Raw genomic sequence first — 19,844 nt, 5'->3', positions numbered from 1 at the left:
CATACTGAATTCTTAACCTTGACGTACATTGCGACTCTTCTGTTCTGTCCCCTCCCACTATCGCTGACGAACCATAGCGTAACTACTGAAAAAGCCTCTAAATCAAATAAAGATCAAATGTAACAGCTCAAAGTAACGAGAGTCGATCAATGAAACTTTACAAACTCTAGTACCCAAAATTTCTAAGAAGCGACAAATATAGAGTTTGATGCACAACTAGAAGTAACACAAGTATTTTATAAGTCAGGCATACTAACAAAAAACTTTTGCTAAGTACAGAATTATTTTATGTCAGATTCAACTAGAAAAAAAAATTGGGCACTTAAGTATTTGCTTATAAATTAGCAGATACAGAATAGACAATATAATTCACTTTTCTGCATTGATCTGACTTCTTTGCTTTTTTTCTATTTCTTTCTTTCTTCATAAATCCCTAAAAATATGAAGTTAACAGTAGAAATAGTTGTAACTGAATTCAAATTTAAATTAAATTAAATTGAATTTAAATTTTAGAAATGTAAGGTAGAGAACTGCTAATTAATTATAAAAGAGTATTCCAAATTGATTGACAAAATATACAATTTTGTGTACTGACAAACACCTTTTCTTTTTTTTATGGTCAGATAAAATAAGAAAACACTTAGCTTCACAATTCCGGAAAAATTAGATGCAATTTTTAATAATACAGTTAGGAACAGTTCATAAAAATGTAAACAAAAGGTAAAGAAAGAGAGAAATTTTAAAAAGCTATTCATTTTAATAGGGTTATTTATTATTATTTAAAAAAGTATATAATAAGAAACAAATCCTAAACATAAAGAGAATCTAAGCATTAAAAATGCATAAAATTAAAAAAACGAGTGTGAGAGAGAGAGAGCTTATTTCAATTTGAGTTTTATAAGAAGCTTTAGAGATTTACATTGAAAAACTCTAATGACCCGGCTTTGGGATAAATTTAGTAGTTAAAACCCCCAGATAAAATTCATTTCTAAAATAAAATGTTCTGTTTAATGGCTTTTTTTAACTTACCTATATCAGCAATAGTAAGAAAAACCTTAAACCCTCCTTAACGTTTAAGTAATATTTAAACAGTCTATGGTAGTAGAATATAGGTAAAAAATATAAGTTCACTTAAGTTAATTTTCAACATAAATTTTTTTAGATACTTTTTTCTTTTAAAATTTATAAATGGCAGAACATATCAAACGTTTCCTTTTTGTTTATAAAGTGTATATATTTTTTAATTACGTTTAACTTCAAAACAGTTTTTTGTCAAGTCTAGAAGATAAGTATTCAATTTCTTTGATTTTTTTTACTTATTAATTAGGGACTTACCAGCACTGCTCATGAACTAACAAAACAGCTCTGTTAGTTAATTTAAAATGGTTTTGCTTGCTTAATAGATACTAATTTATATAATATAGTCTGAAACCCTTTCCAATTTCTACAGTATAGTAAATTATTGAAAGAAGTAATACTCACAAGAATAAAAGTAAATATTCCTTTTACCATAAGTTAAAAGATATCGGACTGGCTTAGTGAAAAGAATAATTCCTACTTGAAAAATTTAATATACACCAAGAAAATTTAACTTGCTTACAAATACCTCTCACAATTGATGCCTGGTAGGCTTCAAAATTTAAAATTTTACAAAACATGTTACAAATGCCTTAATGTTTGTTTGACAAGAAACAAATGAAAAAATTGACACTAATGATTGTCATTTATTACTTATGTGCATAAATTTTCATAATGGTTGTGTGAGTGAAAGAGAAAAATATTACAATTCGATATTAAGTTTAATTTTTTCTTAAAAACTTTTATTCACTGCCAATACAAATAAAAGGTGACTAAAGCACAAATATAAGGTCACCTACTGACTTGATATTTGAACTTCATTCGTATGGGCTATTGCAATATAATATTTTATGAATATATGTTTAATTTTATGAAATATTTAAACCTTTATTTGGTAATGCAAATTTTTCATTATTGTTGCCCCCAAGAAGAAACAAATCCATCCTTCTTTCAGAATTACATTAGCCTTTTATGCATGCAAATTAATACATATTTAGAAAATATTTTAATAAGTACAATAAACTAGTCATATTTTCATTTAGTGACACAGTGAAATTAATTGTTAAACAAGCTTACATCTAAAACATAAATATTTGGCAGAACTTTGCTTCAAATCTAAATAAATATCTGTATTGAAGCATGTGCATCCTTCTCACACAAAAAGAAAAGAAATTGTGACAAAAATTAATGTGACAAAACTTGCTGTGACAGTGTTATGTGACAAAACCTGTTGAACCTCTTTCCTATCATTAAATATTAAAAATAATTGAGGCAAATATTTTAATAGAAGATGAAAATGTTAAGACACATTATGATTGAGTTAATTCATTTGTCTTTCAAACTGAAAAACTAGACATTGCAAGAAACTCACTTTAGATAACATTTTAGTGAGTTCTTCAAAAACATTTGAGCAATAGGTATCACAATCATAATTAATGTACAGTTCTGTTACAAGTCCAGGAATACGCCAAAGTTGTGTCAGGCAGTCCAATGAAATTTCCCTTTGCTCATAAGAAACCTTGCTCGATTCAGTCGATATCATATCCAATAAAGATTTAAGAAACATCTACGAGAAAAATAAATTTTTATTAAAATGCAATTAAACACAAAATGGAAATCAGAAAACAAAAAGATTTTGCTCACTTCTAACTGAAATTTTAAATGAGTGCGAAGAGCTTCAAACAGCAGGAAGGACACTCTGAGAGCAGAGGCAAATATTGTTAGGCGTTCAACAGATAAAAGCTAAAAACAAATAATAAAAAAAAAGAAAACTTTTTCACAGAAACACATTTTAGAAATAGAATACTGATTAGTATAGAGCAAAATTAATGATCGGCACTGACCACAGAATGACTAAATATAATAAATGACAATTAACAGATCGTCTGTCAGGTGCTACTTTATTTGTCGAAAATGCAGTCCATGTGCATTTTTTAAAAATCATATTTTGTTTTAATAAATATTGATATATTCTGAATATTTTATAATCTGAAAAGTACTTTATTTGGTAAACATTACATAGGAAATAATTACTTTATTTTCAAAGTAATGTTTACCAAATTTTGAGAAATGCTTGAAAAGAAATGTTTCATATTGTTAAATAAAGAGTTTTTTTAATTGTTTAAAAGTTCCATTTTTTGAAAAAATAGACACATGTTTTACAAAGATGCCACTGGTCAGTAGCAAAATCTTTTAAAATTTTGTCCAATATATAATAGCTGACCGAAAAATGGATGAAGATTTAAAAAATCATTTAAAGGAGAATGATAAGAAAATTAGGAAATCAAATAATTTATTTTTACCAAGTAACAAAACTAGATAAAAGCTCTTCAGTAGATTGCGCTGTTATTTAGAAAAAATATAACCAATGCTTTAAAATCATTTTCATTGTTAATATTGTGATTAGTGTGTTTTATAATACAGGGTTCCCACTCAATTTTTTTTTAAAAATTCATGGACTTTTGAATGATTTTCGAGGACCAAAAATCAAATTTTTCAAGGACCTATTCAGTATTACAGTTATATGCTAAAGTACATGTCAACCAAATTTTACAATTACGTAGAAGCAGAAATTGTATGTTTTTAAGGCACAATGCTTATTTGACAACAAAAAAATATTTATTAAATTTGTCAGTTAATAATACAAATTGTTGATAGTTACATTGCTGTTTCAAATCACTTAAAAATTCCCATTGACAAAAAAAAATCCAATTGACGAACGATACTAGCCAACATTTAAAAACTAGCTTCAGTGAAACTCATCATGAAAAAATTAATGAAGTGAATAAGAATTAATGAAATGGAATTAATGAATAATGCATATTACATTAAACAAGCATAGTAAATAATTGATAAAGTTTGTGTGATTGTACGGTTATTAAAATATAAATACTATTACTTAATATGTTAGATCAAATTTTAGGTTACAGGAAATGTATATAATTTAATAAAATATCAAAATATATCCATTTAAAATATCTGTTTCAATTTTAATAACGAATTATCTATTTTGTTACTTCAGAATATCAGTAACGCATTTCGAACATAATAAAATCTATTGTAGAACAATATTTTACAGATAAGTAAGACTTACCAAGCTTTATTTTCTTTAAAATATATCCATAAAATATGAAGAGTGATTTTTAAAATTGTGTGAATATGCGTAATTTTCACTAAGCATAATTTTTAAATCGCATTTATACGAATCTAATTTACATATATACTAGATGCAAATCAAATTCATAAGTAAGATGAAGTAAGTCTCGAAGATTACGTAAATTACGTATCACAATGTGTGATTTGTAAATTGAAATTGAATTGTGGTGTATGTTTCTTAAATCAGAACAATATGAATAGCAAATGATACAAAACGCACGAACTAACAAGACGTAAATAACAAAGTGTGATACATAAATCACTTTAATGAGAACTTAGTTGCCTGATCAGCTAATAGTTTTCATATGAATAGTGATCATTATGATGCAAATTGCAATTTGTGATTCGAAAGATGCTTAATATAGAACAGCTATGTATTATTCTTAAATCATTTTGATGAGAATTGAGTGGTAACTTTTAAATCTCTTTTGTCAATCGCAATACGTGATTTTTAAACTTTAATGTGAATCATGATATGTGATTTATAAAATACCTTAATACAAATCCTGATGAGTAATTTGCAAATCACTTTAAATTAATATTTAATATTTGATTCGTTAATCACTTTCATCTAAATCATAATTTGTCGAACACTTTATGTGAATTCCAATCCGTAAACCAAGAATCAGTTTAATGTGAGTGAGTCACGATGTTTATTCATAATCAATGAAACCTGTAGAACTAAATTTTATTCATTAGCAGTAAAAACTAAATGCAAAAATTTGATTATAAATGATAAAAAATTAATTATCCTTTGTACATAAATTAAAAGAACAAATAGGATAACAATATTGACCTGTCATAATAATGAAGTTAACACATTGAACATATTTCTAAATCAATTAAACACTATATATCATTCGAAAACTATGACTACAAATCCTACAATTTGATAGAAATTTCAGCTTTCAAAACATCAGAGATGAACAATAATCTGGTGTGAAAAATCTAGGAGAGAAAAATTTTGCATCTTCTTTAACCCCTTTTCACTTCAAGCATTAAAAATTGCATCTATCAGAATTTCTATAATCTTCCTTTGAATTTATTATTTTTTTACTGCTTTTTTATAAGAAAGATTAGAATTATTTTAAATCCTAAAAAATAAAGTACTTTTCAAGTACCCTTTGGCAGAATTCAAGGACTTTCCAGGGCCCTGATTTTTTTAAAACTAAATTCAAGGACTTTCAAGGTTTTTCAAGTACCGTGGGAACCCTGTAATATTGTTATTAGTAGTTACTGTAAAGGAAGGTTATTTTGGAAACCTTGTTCGATAGTTTTCTCAATAAGCAGTTCCATTTTTTGATAAATTTAAAAAATATTTCGAAAACTTTGTAAAAATAAAATAAGTTTCTAAAAGCAGAAAGCTGTATCTCTGTCTTCTATTTTTTAAAATTGTATTTGCTCTTTTGATATGATCACTCATTTTTGGGAATCCTGTTAAAATAATAACGAAACCATACTGCAAATAGATTTCTGCATGTTTCATCACGAATCAAGACCAAGAATGAGCCAAATCTTCCAAGATTATCCGCCCCTGCTTCTAAAGCCACTGTCAATAGATTGAGGCCTACTTGGATCATAGTCTCAGAATTATGCCTATCATGTGGATTCACTAAGCTTACTAAGTATCTGAAGAGTTCTCGAACACATGGTAAGCCATAAGGAACCAGAGGACCTGTACCTAAAATAAAATTTGTAGATCTGTATTTAACTACAACAATTGCAAAAACAACCATTAAATAGAACTAAAAAAAAGAAAGAAACGTCAATAAAGTACAAGAAATGGACATACAAGTGACCATAGATCAATTAGTATTTTAGTTATACATAGCACAAAGTATACACTATTCTTTTTGGAAATCTTTGAATAGATTTATGAGTAAATGAGGAGAGTAACAGTGAAAAAATTGAACACGATGGTAAATGTAGACACGAATTTATGAATTCTGGGGCCCAGTTTTCAAACACTTTTTATCACAGTTTTTTTTTGTGTGTGTGTTCAAAAATTGTTAATTGCCATTAATAGACAAATACAAAAACCCATATACACCCATTTTCTCAGTGCACATATCATTTTACGCACTATTAGTACGTATTTTCTAACTCAAACTCTGTCATTTATGGCGCCATGCGACTGTTTAACACACTTAAATGCTGTTTATTTTCCCCATGGAAATCATGCTTATATCCAGATTAAGTACCAAAAGCCGGAATTTTCACTGACATTCTTAATGCATCAGTCGCAAATTTCACCAAAAAATTTATTAAACCGTGTAGCTTCATCAAAACATGGAAACAGCCAGGCTTTAGGAACCATGTTTGTCAGCAAACTGAATGGTCTGGGGGCAGATGCTTGTTTTCGCCTTTCCAATAACCGGCTACAACTACCTGCAAGCAAACTTACACAATAGGACTAGGCAGAGTAAGAAATTTTATATCATGATGGTGGTCAGTTAGAAATAGCAATTTTTGGTGGCATAATATATGTTCGAATAATGTTTCATTAGAATCTAAACCAAACAATCAGAAATCTTAAATCAATCTGAAATAAATAAATCTGTAACAAAATATGTTAATTATGAAAAAATACTTTTATAACACCAATAACATGGCCTAATTTTTAAAATAAAAATAATAAAAATGCTTTTATTTAAGACCAAATTCAGAAATTAAAAATAAGCATAAGCTTTATTCTATTCACTTTTGGGTCATTCCACGGCAAATCATACAGGATTTTACGAAAATAGCACCCACCATCTCAGATTTTGATGAAAATTTGTACACTTATACAATTCGTGATGCTTATTTCAAAAATATCAATTATATTTAAATCAGTTAAGGGGTTTATAAGTTATCAGCATTTATATTTTTGCCAAAATGGCACATTTGCCGCCATTTTGATTCATACATCAAAGGCTATTAATGATTGTAACTCACCTTATATTTGTCATAGACAATATTTTTTTTTTATTTTGTTCAGAATAAAGTAATATGTTATTCAAACATATTTTTTTGCAAATAATTGTCTCACTTATTTAGTAAATGGGTCTGTTTGGCAGTTTTTTGATCAACAGAGTTGAGTAACTTTAGGAGCTGATTTCTGACAACTCGCCCCCTTCAATTTCAAAAATATTTTAGGCAAAGATAGTTGAAAGTGCAAACTAACATCTGATTCAAAAATTTTAATGGACAGTTCACACACTTTTTTTAAAAAAATATTTTTCTTATGAATTATTATGCATTAAAAGTACTGGTAGTTTGATGATTTATGGTCCTTAATTGTAATTGTAGTAATTGTAACTAGAGTATAATAAAATGTGAATGGTAGAAAAATATGTAAAATAAAGTAATCATTTATTAAATTATTTTTTTCCTTCCCTTCGAAAAAGAAAAGAAAGGAAAGGAAATAATTTGAGAATGTACCAAATTTCACCTTTTTTGTAAATAAATTTATCCAGAATCATATAGCTTTGGTAAAGAGAATGATCAGAATCTAAAAAAATTAATAAATAAATAAAAGTTTCCCTAAAAGAGTAGAGGGCAATACCAAATAATAAAAAGCAGCCATTAAATTTTTTTTAACTGAACTAACTTTGATCTTTATAGAAGGAGAAAATCAGAATTTATGATGTTGAATAAGATCAGAGAGAAAATTTTTGTACACTTTATTTTAATTCAAACATTTTGTTTGATTCTAAAATGTAATTAAGACCAAATTATGAATATTTATAGTTAATTTTATCCCTTTATTTGTCACAATTTGTATGCTCTTGTTTCATCACTAACACCTGCAGGCCTTTTTAATTCTGTAAGACTTTTATTACAATTATATACATCCAATTTTTTTAGAAAAAACTTCTTAATAGAAAAAAAAAATACTGAAAACTATTGACACACTCCATCCCTACCATCCCAAAAAAGAAATTTGACAAATCAGAATGTATCATTTGCCAGAACATTTCTGTTTGCTCCAATCAGAATTGAGTGTCATGTAAAATTTATTTACTTTAATTCTCCTTCCAATAAGACCAAGAAAGTCTCCCTTCATGTCATAAGTGTAGATCAAGCTAAAACATATAGAGCTAAATTGCAAATTTCAGCAATCCCTGGCCAGAAATTGTGTTCGTGATGCAGAAATTGTGTTTGTCTTGTTCATTCTCAGATTTTTTCCTTTCTTCTTTTCTTTTTTGAGGGGGGGGGGCTCAAAGAAAGAAGAAGAAGAAAATTTATAAATGATCACTTTATTTTACTAATTCTAGCATTCAAATTTTCTTACATCATTTTATTATACTCTAGTTACAATTACTACAATTACAATTAAGGACTATAAATCATCAAACTACCAGTACTTTTAATGCATAATAATTCATAAGAAAAATATTTTTTTCTAAAAAGTGAGTGAACCGCCCATCAAAATTTTTATATCAGAGGTTAGTTTGCACTTTCAACTATCTTTGCCTAAAATATTTTTGAAATTAAAGGAGACGAGTTGCCAGAAATCAGCTCCTGAAGTTACTCAACTCCGTAGATCAAAAAACTGCAAAACAGACCCATTTACTAAATAAGTAAAATAATTATTTGCAAACAAATATGTTTAAATGACAGATTACTTTCTTCTGTACAAAATAAAAAGATTATTGCTCAATGACAAATATAAGGAGAGTTACAATCATTAATAGTCTTTGATGTACAAATCAAAATGGCGGCAAATGTATCATTTTGACAAAAATATAAATGCTTATAACTTTCAAACCTCTTAACTGATTTAAATATAATTGATATTTTTGAAATCAGCATCAAAAATTATATAAGTGTACAAATTTTCATCAAAATCTGAGATGGTGGGTACCATGGCTCGATGAACTGACCTTTTTAAATGATAATTGACCCTTTAAATGACCTTTTAAATGACCCTTTTTAAAAAATAAAAAGTTTATCTATATTGATTTAAAAACAGTAAAATTCTATAAAATATTTTATTTACATGCACTGTAAGAAATTTTTTAAGAATATAAGAAGACTGGTAAAAACAAAAAGTAGGTACACTTTTAAAGAAAGTTTTAAATTAATTGTGGGGAAAATGCACTTTTGAAACATTGCTATCCCTTTCTATTTATTTAAAATAATAAAAATGAATTGACTGAAGGCCCATTTCTATATGCAATTAAAGTAAAAATAAATCATTGCTCAATTTTTTCTAAAATAAAATTGAGTTAATTATTAGTTTAAAAATAATAAAATTAATGGTACTAATTTTAAATTACAAAAAACAAAACATTTAAAACTTAAAAAATAGTGTACCTTTTATTTAGTTAAAATAATAAAGAGGTTTAGTCTAATAGCCAAATTAGGGTGCGTAGTCAAATTATTCAACAAAAAATAAGCACTTTTCAAGCACTAAAAAAATATTTTTAAGCACTTTAAAAAAATATTATAACTAGGCAGGGTATGAAAGTTTTTGATAATTGACGGTTTTATCTTGTTTTAACCGTCATGTCAAAAAAAAAAGAAAAAAGCTTTTGGCATTGTTTTTGACAATTGTCAAAAATCATGAAATTTTGAATCATGTGAAACAAATGGCGTTTTCATACTCTACGGACTGACAATACGCCGAAATAGATTGGGATTGAATTAATTTTGAAAACGTTGAATAGAACAATGTGAACTTCGTCTTTTTGCATAATTCAAAGGGAAAATCAACACAGTAAAGGAAAAATCTCACTTTGAAAAAGGGTAAATTAAGCACTTTTTAAAAACACCCAATGAAAAAAGCACCTTTAGGGCTTTTAAAAAACGAAAATCCAAAATGAGCACCTTTAAGCACTTTTTAAAAACGCTATGCACCCTGCAAATATTAAACAAATAAATATAACCTTTAAATTTAATGAAGAAATTTTACTTGATATACTATATTTTTTTTCACCATAAATTCAAAATGAAATTATGCACAGTGATTGCAAAGTAACATAAGTCTCACTAAAAATTATCAACAAGAAATGTTGGTAAAAAAAAAGAGGAGCAAAAAAGGAAAAGACATACATTTTGTTCCACATTCTAATGCCAAGTCATGCACGAAACAGAAGCACCTGATTAAATTTACGCCTTGTATAATATTTGCTTCTTTGTAGTTAAACAGAATCAACATCATATTTGTTAGCGCATTAATAGAGTTAGAATTCCCTTATGGTAAATCTTTACACTGTGAGCATCTTCTTATATTGGCTTTCAAGAAATGAAAGCTTTACATTGATATTTCAGAAAGCTCAGTCCTACTGTAGACAGGATCAGCTCCAAACTCATAGATAGAGCCACCATGGCTCAGGGGATAGAGCATTTGCCATCCAATGAGGTGAACTGGGTTCGAACCCCAGCAATGGCTGGTCGCTAAAAATTTTGAATATCTGGCTTGCGCCAACCACAGTGCTGACGTGAAATATCCTCAGTGGTAGACGGATCATGGGTTACAGTCCACTTTCCATCAGGCTAACTGTGGGAGGTTCTTGTAGTCTTCCTCTTCATGTAACGGAAATGTGGGTTAGTTCCATCAAAAAGTTCTCCATGAAGGCAAAATTTTTCACAATACTTGATCCAGGAGTTCCCTTGTCTTCTGGATTGGGTTCAAAATTACAAGGCTACGTAGCTGAACATTAGGAGTTGTAAACCTAAAAATTTAGCTGACTGTGTTCAACAAAGGCTATAATATGAAATAAAAACTCATGGATCAACGTAGTGACATATCAGTCCACCACTGAGAGGCTCAGTATAGTATGACTGAACAAAAGTAAAAATGAAACTTTCTTTTTTCACCAGAGTTTAAACTAATAAAAGAATGAATTTTATTAAATAGATTGGATGTGATACTTTACAATAACATACATTTGAAAATGAGTTTATTTAAAATATTAAAGTTTAGATACAATAAATGAAATTTATGTTTCTATTTCTCTTGTGATTTTCTCATAGTAAGTTTTTAATTGCTAAACCAGTTATGGATGTTCCACAAAAAGCCAACTTTAAATTAAAAACAGTTAGAAATTTAAATTAATAAACTTAAGAATACTTTTCCTTTCAATAAAAATTAAAATTGCAGAAAAAAAACTTTAATCAAATCACAAAATATAGAATGTTAAAAATTTGAATAAAATCAAAAATTTAAAAATCAGAATTATTTACCTTCTTTAGGTTGTTGATGAGGAGTGAATCGAACACCTCTGGGATTAACATAATCAGGCTCGCCATGATCTAGAGTGGGTCCGTCTTCAAGGGCACCCTCACTGCTCTCTATGGACTCATTAAATTTCTTCTTCTAACAATAATATCATTTTAGTATTAGAGGAATAGTTATTTTAAGAAATAAACAGAAATTATTACATAATTATTACAGTAAACAGTAATGATTATGTAAATAACATTGATACTAGGGATACTTGATTACCTTTTAAAAATTTAATATTTACCCATAAAAAATTCATGATGTCAATTTCTAACAAAATAAAAACATAAACAAAAAATTCTATGATTTCTTCCTAAAGAAACAAGTTCTTGTTTTCTTTAAAGATGAGATTTTATTTTGTTGATATGCAGAGTTAATTTAACCTTTAAATTCCAAAAAAAAAAAAGAAAGAAAGAAAGAGAGAGAGAATTCATAAAAAACAATAAAATTACAGTAACAGAAAATAAAATTTATTATAAAAAAATGATAATACAATTAATAACAACATTAGATAATAAAATTTAGCAATACAATTAGTTATAAGAATAACAGAAAATAACATATGGTACCTAATACAATCGATTATAATAAGAATAACAGTTCAGTACACTAAGTTTCTAAATAGAATACCTGAGAATAGTTTTCTGATTCAGCAGGCAAACCTGATATTACAATATCACAAGTGCTATCTTTCGTGTCACAGCTGATGTCTACAGAGTAAGGCTATAAATAATATATATATATTTTTGGACTTCCTTTACAAATGAAATATGCATCAGAAATAAATGACCTCATTCAAAACACAAAATTTTATACAATATGAACTTTAATAAAATAATTTTGTGAAAATTTTTGTAAATGGAATTAATTTTAGAAACACATTTTGTTCCTTGAAATACATATCTTTTATCAAGACTTTCATATTTCAACAGCAAAATGGATCCTTCTGCAGAATTATAATTTTTATCATGTTTTTAAAGAAAAGCATTACTTTTATTTTGTTCACACTCATATTACAAAAAGATAAAAATTTTCTATGATTTAGGAAATATTTCTAAATATTAATAAATTTTCTAAATATTTTAGGAAGAAAAAAAATCCTTGTGTTCAAATAAGTCGATCTCCAAATCTATCATTTACAATTTAAGAATTTAAAAAGTGAAAAGAAAGCGTTAGAAAATAAGATATATTTTTACATAAAACCAAGACTAACACTATTTTCACAAAAATAGTAGATTTTTAAAATTTCACAAAAAAAAACTACCTTTCACAAAAATTCTGAAATGTACCCTGCAAAAATATAAAAACTACAACTAAATTTTAAAAAGGCAGAAAAAGATTAAATAAGTTTACTTGTGTAGGTAAGGAATCTAGGTTTTCTTCATTCAAAACTTGGTTTGTTGATTGAGAGATAGCATCCAAACTAGCATCAATTATATGACCATTCCTTTCATCCACTTGATTTGATACCTCATCTTGTTGAGATTCTTCTGACTGAACAGTCCCTTCAGGAACAGTCCCTTCAGGAACAATCCCTTCAGGAACAGTATTACTGCTTTCGTTACTTTCGAGGGAAAGGTTAGTTGCATTGTCTACAGAACTACATTCCAATGAGTCCACATTCATTTCAGATGCTGATATTATTTTATGCTGCAATTGAGGAGAGCTAGGATTGGATAGTCGCGTTTCCGACTTCATAGAGGAGTCTGTCTCTTCTGGCTGTTGGCTTTTACGTCTTTTTGGCCTTGGGGAACGCTTCCTTCTGCTGCTTCTACCGGCATCTAAAGCTCCAGATCTCATCTTCAACTATAAAAATTAAACAAGAAATATATTTATTTAAATTATATAATCTATATTATTTCAAGGCAATCCATAGGCCAGGCTCAAAAATGGTAGTCCATAAGTCTGAGACTGCTAAAATTTGATTCGGTTCACTCTAAAATAAATATCGGTGGTGCCCCAGATGAACAATGAATATAAAAGGATGGTATTCTGTTTTGTTTTCATCCATTTTCAATTTCCTAGTTTGGTCTGTGGTTTTGTCACAAAACAGTATATTTCACTAAAATTGTGAAATTACACATTTCCAGTATGGTATATTTTTTTTATTAAACTCGCATTACAAACTTAAAAAAAAAATTATAATAATAAAAATATACAAATGGACAAGTTAAATTGTGTAAGACACAAGTAATATCTTTTGACTTCTGGTCCCAAGGACCAGTAACTAAATTTTCCTAATTTCAACCCTTGCTCATGTATGACAGTTTATTCACGATATCTTGAAAACATTTTGTGACATTGTGTCACTCAATAATTTTTAGATCGGAAATATATATAGTCCCTGCAATCAATTTTTTATTTTTACACTTTCCCTTTTGAAGTGCTTTGGAATTTTCTTTTCCCCTTCATTTCATAGAAACGCAGCTGGTTGCTTCCTTTGTAAGTTCCATGCAGGACCCTGTACTTTTACACTTTTTCTTATTTCATAATCGTCACTACATTAAATTTTTAAACACTTTAACTTTTACTTTACTTCTTTAGTCCTATCCTAACCGTAACTTCTAATTTTTACTAACTGCAACTCATCTTTAGCATTTTCCTACAAAAAAAACCCACTTTTCTCAACTCGTGGGATACGAATTTCGTATTAGCTTTCGTATTAGTTAAGCGGACTGATTATTTTTCAACCTTCCCCTGGACAGGTGCTGGGGAAAATGATGCAACCGCATCATACATCATCATCTTTCTCATCAATATAATTTTTCATGAGACTAGGCTTACCATTGAGCTTTTCATCAATTATCTACAGTTATTTCAACAATAAATGTTACACTTTTTTTTTTTTGGCATCTCTATTTGATTGAGCCTGGGGAAAAATGGCATATCTTCTTATGTGGATTTAATTAAAGTTTATTCCATTGACAATCTGATGGTAGTGACGGCAGGGATGAGAGTAGCCAGAAAGTAAAAAAGAGGAAATCCAAGAATGAATATATATATATATGAAGAAGNAATTCCGATGATTAATTTTAAAATTGTATGAATATGAATCACATAAATATGAATCACATGCATGATTTTAAAATCGAGTGAATAAGTATAGCAATATTTCATTTCAAATTGAGAGAATATGAATCCCGATTCGTGGCTTTTAAATCACGTGAATATGAAACTCGATATTGGATCTAAAAAATGCGAAAATACAAATCATGATGCGTAATTTTTAGATCGCCTGAATATAAATTGCAAAGTCTAAATTTTAAATCACGTATAAATACGATAACCGATGTTTGATATTACAACCGCATAAACGAATTACGACATTGGATTTTAAACTGGCGAGAATACAAATCGCTACATAGGGTACCAATCGCAATATTGGATTTTTAAATCTCATAAATAAGAATTGCAATGTACGATATTTAAATTGCGTGAGTAAGAATCGCAACATGCAACTTTTAAATCCTGTAAATACGAAAATTGATGTCTGATAATAAAATCGAGATTTTAAAGAAACGTAAATACAAATCAAGATGCTTGCTTTCGCGCCAACAAACAGGAAGCAGCGATGTTTGAATTGTGAGCTATCTGGCAGGCGGGGAAAAATACGGAAATTCTTAATTTCTGCGTGTAAAAGCAGTGAAAATAACTAAAATGAGTGAAAATGCAGAAGAATTAGCAGCTACATAGTTTGAATTTTCAGTTCATCTTTGAAAATCGGAAATAAATATAATACAAATTCAATCACTGAATTATCAGAAAAGCTGAATATTTATAAAAAAATTTTTTTTTTTTAGAGAATCAGAGTTTTTGATAAAAAGGCTGAAATTTGAGATAAAAGCGAAAAAAGCTGAGATCCACTAAAAAGTGGAAAAATCTCAGCCCTGAGTGACGGACAGGCCTCAGCTGCTGACCAGACGGAAAATTAAAGTGTATTCCATCCACGATCTGATGCTAGAGACGAACCGGCCTCGGCTCTCAGTAACCACTCTACCACCATGACTTTTGTATTGTGCTTCATATGATGCTTTTTGGACACCAATAAATGAATTTTTCTGACATCATCAAAAATGGCCTATACTTTCATCAGACTCTAGGCATTATGCTTTAATTCGCTTTTTAGATTGTGATGATTTTTTGGGTTATTTTGGCTGTTTGTCTCATATATGGTAAAACGGCAAAGTTAACTTAATTATTTTTAAATCAATTCATTTCTTTTTACTTTCACCCATCAGTAATGACACACATTTATATGTTGCGAAAATATCCTCTCCTTTGATTGTTACACGTTCAACTAATGTTAATTTTTAAGTTTCAACTTAATTTCTGGAGAACAAATTCATTGGTTATATAGAAGAACAATTCTAAAAAATAGTCATCAAGCTATAAAAATAAAACACATGAAATTATATGCATCATTGAAAAAAAAAATGAAAATAATCTTGGTCAAAAACACCAAAAAATTTCAAAACCAGAAAAAAATTATTAGTCATATGCAGCAATATCAATACAAAATTATTACTATTTCAACATAATAAAGTCCCATTTCCGGATGTCTATTCTCCAGACACTTTTTAACAAACAAAATTTTTAAAAAAAACTTTTTTGATTTTTAATGAAGCTAAATATTAATAGTGTTTGAAAAGAACACCTGCAGACAAGATTTGCTTTGCTTCAAATTAGATATTTTCATTAAAAAATATACTCAATTTTGAAGGCTCATTTTTTAACGTTATTTTTATCCAGTTATCTGTGCTGCTAATTCTTCATATAATAGGAGGGAAATAGGTTTCTTTATTCATAAAAGATCAAGTTGAAATTATTCCATCCTCTATATTTACTTTTTATATATGTATTTTATCATACCAAACATTCTTTAGTTCTGAAAACATCATTCAAGCTATATAAAAAATTAAAAAAACTTTATTGTATGAAATTGACATTAATTGTCCTTTATTTGTTATTCTTTTATTGAATATAACACGTTCTGATGTTTGTTTACCTTCAAGACCTGTTATCTGGAAAATCTATTTACCAGACTTGCCGAAGTTCTTACCATTCCAGATATAGGACTTTCCACTGTATATGGTCACATTACACAATACTATACACAAATATTAATAAACCTATAAATCAAACTTTTGAACAGTAGTAATTCCGAATGTTTTAACAAATTTCAAATAGATGAGAGCTTATCATATTTAAAACAGCTTTAAAAATATTTAAAACTTTAAACTTAAAGTTCAGAAAATAAATGAAAATATTCATTTAAGTAATAACTGAATCTTAAAAAAAATATTTCCAGGTATATTCAATATTTCCAGGTTATTAACTTCTCTTTCTAAATTTTTAGCAAAAAGTTTTATTTTCTCAGAATATTATCTGGTTTTAAAAGCTAATGAGAAATCCCCTTATCCAGGTTTATGAATCCCAATATTTATTTCGTATGTAAAGCAGTTTTCACTCAAAATCTAATTATGCAGAATACTTTTCAAAGTAGAAAAAAAATTTCTGGAAAATTCATGATTCACTAGAGTAGAAGCGAATTGCAGAACATTTTCAGGAATCTCATACACTTTTACCAACGATTCCAATACTTCCACTTAAATGGCATCACAGCTGTATTTAGACTCATTGTTAAATATTAGTACAAATTTATAACTGGTTATCAATTTGTGAAAATCTGAATAATATTATAGAAATCATTTGGATGACACCTTTTTTTTATTCATGCAAGAGAGTAGTCAAATACAATTACCTTTTTCATATAAGCACATCTAGAGTCTTCAGTGAATTGAGGTAAACAGGAAAATAACAGCTGCACCATGTCCATCAATGCATGTTCTGCAGATCTACGAAGTAGTTCTATAAAGGGATTAAACAAATTGAGTTATTTTTAACATGAAATTAACTATAACAAAAGCATGTATTTGAATCAATAAATTGATTTTAAAAAGATAAAAACTAGTCTTCTTTTTTTTTTTTTTTAAAAAGAAAAAATTACACATTAATTATTGTGTATTAATCACACATAACAACATTAATTATTGTGCAGTCTATTATTATTACCAACTTAATTTGAAAAATTTATTTATATTCTAAATTCACAATTTTTAAAATAAACAGAATAGCTTTCTAGAAATTTTTTTGTTTAAATTTCTATTGGTATAAAGTTAGTAATTGCTTTTTTGATTTTTTAAACCAATATATATATATATNATATATATATATATTTGTGTGTGTGTGTCAAAAGTTAGACATTTTCCCTGCAACTAAGAGAGAGAACGCAAAATTTCCTTAGACCAATTTATAATTGTTAATGTTTCCCTTTCTTTCTGAAACCTAATAAAATAAAGGGAAAAACTTATGTTACTTTCCCTAGGACAAAAACTAAAGCACACAAATTTAGGAGTCCGATTTGAGCTCCGCCATTGTTTGAAATGATTTAAATAGTCGAAGTGAAGCTCTGTCGCCTTTTTAAAATGACTTAAATAAATATAATCTTCATTTCAACTGTTTGCCTGCATTGCTGAACATCCGACCGTGGCTGCTATCATCTTATATATTTCTTTAAAATAAAATTTCAAAAAAGAAAAAAGATTAAATTCAAACAAAGTGGCAAACTATTATATTAAGTATCATATTCCATATTCAATGAAACTAAATTATAATTTCATATTATTATTACTTTGATCCTGAATAAATTTAAACTGCTAAATTTAGATTATAAAGAGATTTTTTTATTGTCGAAGAATTCTATTACAAAATGCATGCTTTCATGCCTTTAACTGTCCTAATGGGGAAACTTGTGCGTTTCTTTCCCACCAGTTTCTTTATTTAATAACATAGCTAATCGTGCTGGTAACATAGTAATTGAATAACATAGCAATGGTTGGTAACAGTGGCGTACGCAAGGGAGGGGTTTAAACACCCCCCTTGAGCTCAGACAAAATGGCAAAAATAAAAATTTTAGTAGAAATTATGCGAGCTATTATTTTTTAAGACTATATATTTTTATTAGCCTCATGCCTACTTTTTTTTTCTCACGGTATTTCTCAGAGTACTGAAAAAACATTTACTATAATAGGGTTGTACTTTTGAAACCAAATTCATGTGATACTGCTACGGACTGGTTTCTTTCTGTCCAGCCAGTATAGTTTTCGAGACTGGCTGTCATTCGCGAGGTCTTTACGTGATGATTCTGGAATCCTAGACTTTGTCGTCTTTGAGACAATTCGAGAATTTTGGAGATGCGGTGAAAAATTACATAAAAGGGGGAATGGAGTACAGTGGAGTTAGTCAGACTAAGAATTATCTCTGTCCAGTAGCCCCCATCCCCCCCCAAGCTCTTGGGCGCATTCTTGGGCAAATTCTAAATTCCCCCCCAAACTATTGTTTTATTTAGTGTAAAAATTCCCCCCCTCCAAGCTTTAAGTGGGCAAATCTGATGAATATGAAAGTGGCCCTCAAAGTGTTACTTTCCACCCATATGACATTGGACTTTTTTCAGAAAATATTACATTATGTTCTTAAACTTAAAAAATCAAATCAAAATTTAACTAAACAATGTTGTCTAAATAAAAAGTCAAAATTGTCCAGTTGTCTAAACTAGGGAAATCATAGTGCTTTATTACAGATTCGAATTCCTTTTAGTAGTTTCAGAAAATTACGAACACCCCCCTTGAAAAAATTCTGCGTACGCCACTGGTTGGTAACATAGCGATGTAATAGCATTTAATAACATAGCAAATACTGGCTTGTTGTGCAATAAAACATGCAAATCAAAATACTGATTTCTATATGCAAGAACTAATAATTCTTCCAATATTAAAAAAATGATTAATGGAGCTGGCCACTGTTTCAGAACATTTTTGTTGTACATGCTTCTTACAACATAAAAATTATTGGATGAAAAAACATTACATTTTACACATTTTTAGACATGATTCGAAAGTGTTATAGATGCAAAATTATTTTTTTTAGTATATTTATGCCCAAGTAGATAATAGATAAATGTTCTATAGTTTGACTGTAATTGAAGTGAATAGTTAGAGAATAAAAACTCTTAGATCGTTTTTCTTTTCTTTTCAACCTTATAGTTTAGCCTGGTGGATTTTTCAAAGTTACATTTGAAGGTGTGCAAGAGGTTTACATTTTTTTGAATTTAAATTTCATATTATTAAATCTTTCAATTTCATTAATGTAAACTGTTTTTCAGTTATTTTGAGTTAAAGAAAAACTAATGCATAATTATAATTTTCTTCTTTCGGTCACATTATTTTACATCAACATAAAAAGGGCCTTTTTTTAAAAAAAAGAAAATATTATCTAATAAAAAAACATATTGAATACGAATTCCTAAAATAAGGAAAAGAATGAAACTAATAATACTGCA

General features: G+C 28.3%; 1 protein-coding gene across 8 annotated transcripts in view; it reads right to left on the bottom strand.

The window, feature by feature from the left end:
* The window catches only part of LOC107439061 (Sec7 domain-containing protein garz), an 86,771-nt gene that overhangs the window by 56,228 nt on the left and 10,699 nt on the right, over positions 1 to 19,844 (bottom strand). For all 8 annotated transcript variants that reach the window (XM_016051529.3, XM_016051528.3, XM_016051530.3 and 5 more), the window contains exons 5-11: positions 17,208 to 17,314; positions 12,800 to 13,252; positions 12,077 to 12,169; positions 11,407 to 11,539; positions 5,694 to 5,914; positions 2,722 to 2,820; positions 2,450 to 2,644 (exon numbers count right to left, since the gene is read on the bottom strand). In XM_016051529.3, coding sequence (XP_015907015.1) covers positions 2,450 to 2,644; positions 2,722 to 2,820; positions 5,694 to 5,914; positions 11,407 to 11,539; positions 12,077 to 12,169; positions 12,800 to 13,252; positions 17,208 to 17,314 — 1,301 coding nt within the window. The remainder of the gene's footprint in view (positions 1 to 2,449; positions 2,645 to 2,721; positions 2,821 to 5,693; positions 5,915 to 11,406; positions 11,540 to 12,076; positions 12,170 to 12,799; positions 13,253 to 17,207; positions 17,315 to 19,844) is intronic.

Source organism: Parasteatoda tepidariorum, chromosome 10 (assembly GCF_043381705.1).
Source record: "Parasteatoda tepidariorum isolate YZ-2023 chromosome 10, CAS_Ptep_4.0, whole genome shotgun sequence".
NCBI lineage: Eukaryota > Metazoa > Arthropoda > Arachnida > Araneae > Theridiidae > Parasteatoda > Parasteatoda tepidariorum.
Note: the sequence above shows the minus strand (reverse complement) of the source record. Positions and strands in the feature narration are given on the sequence as shown.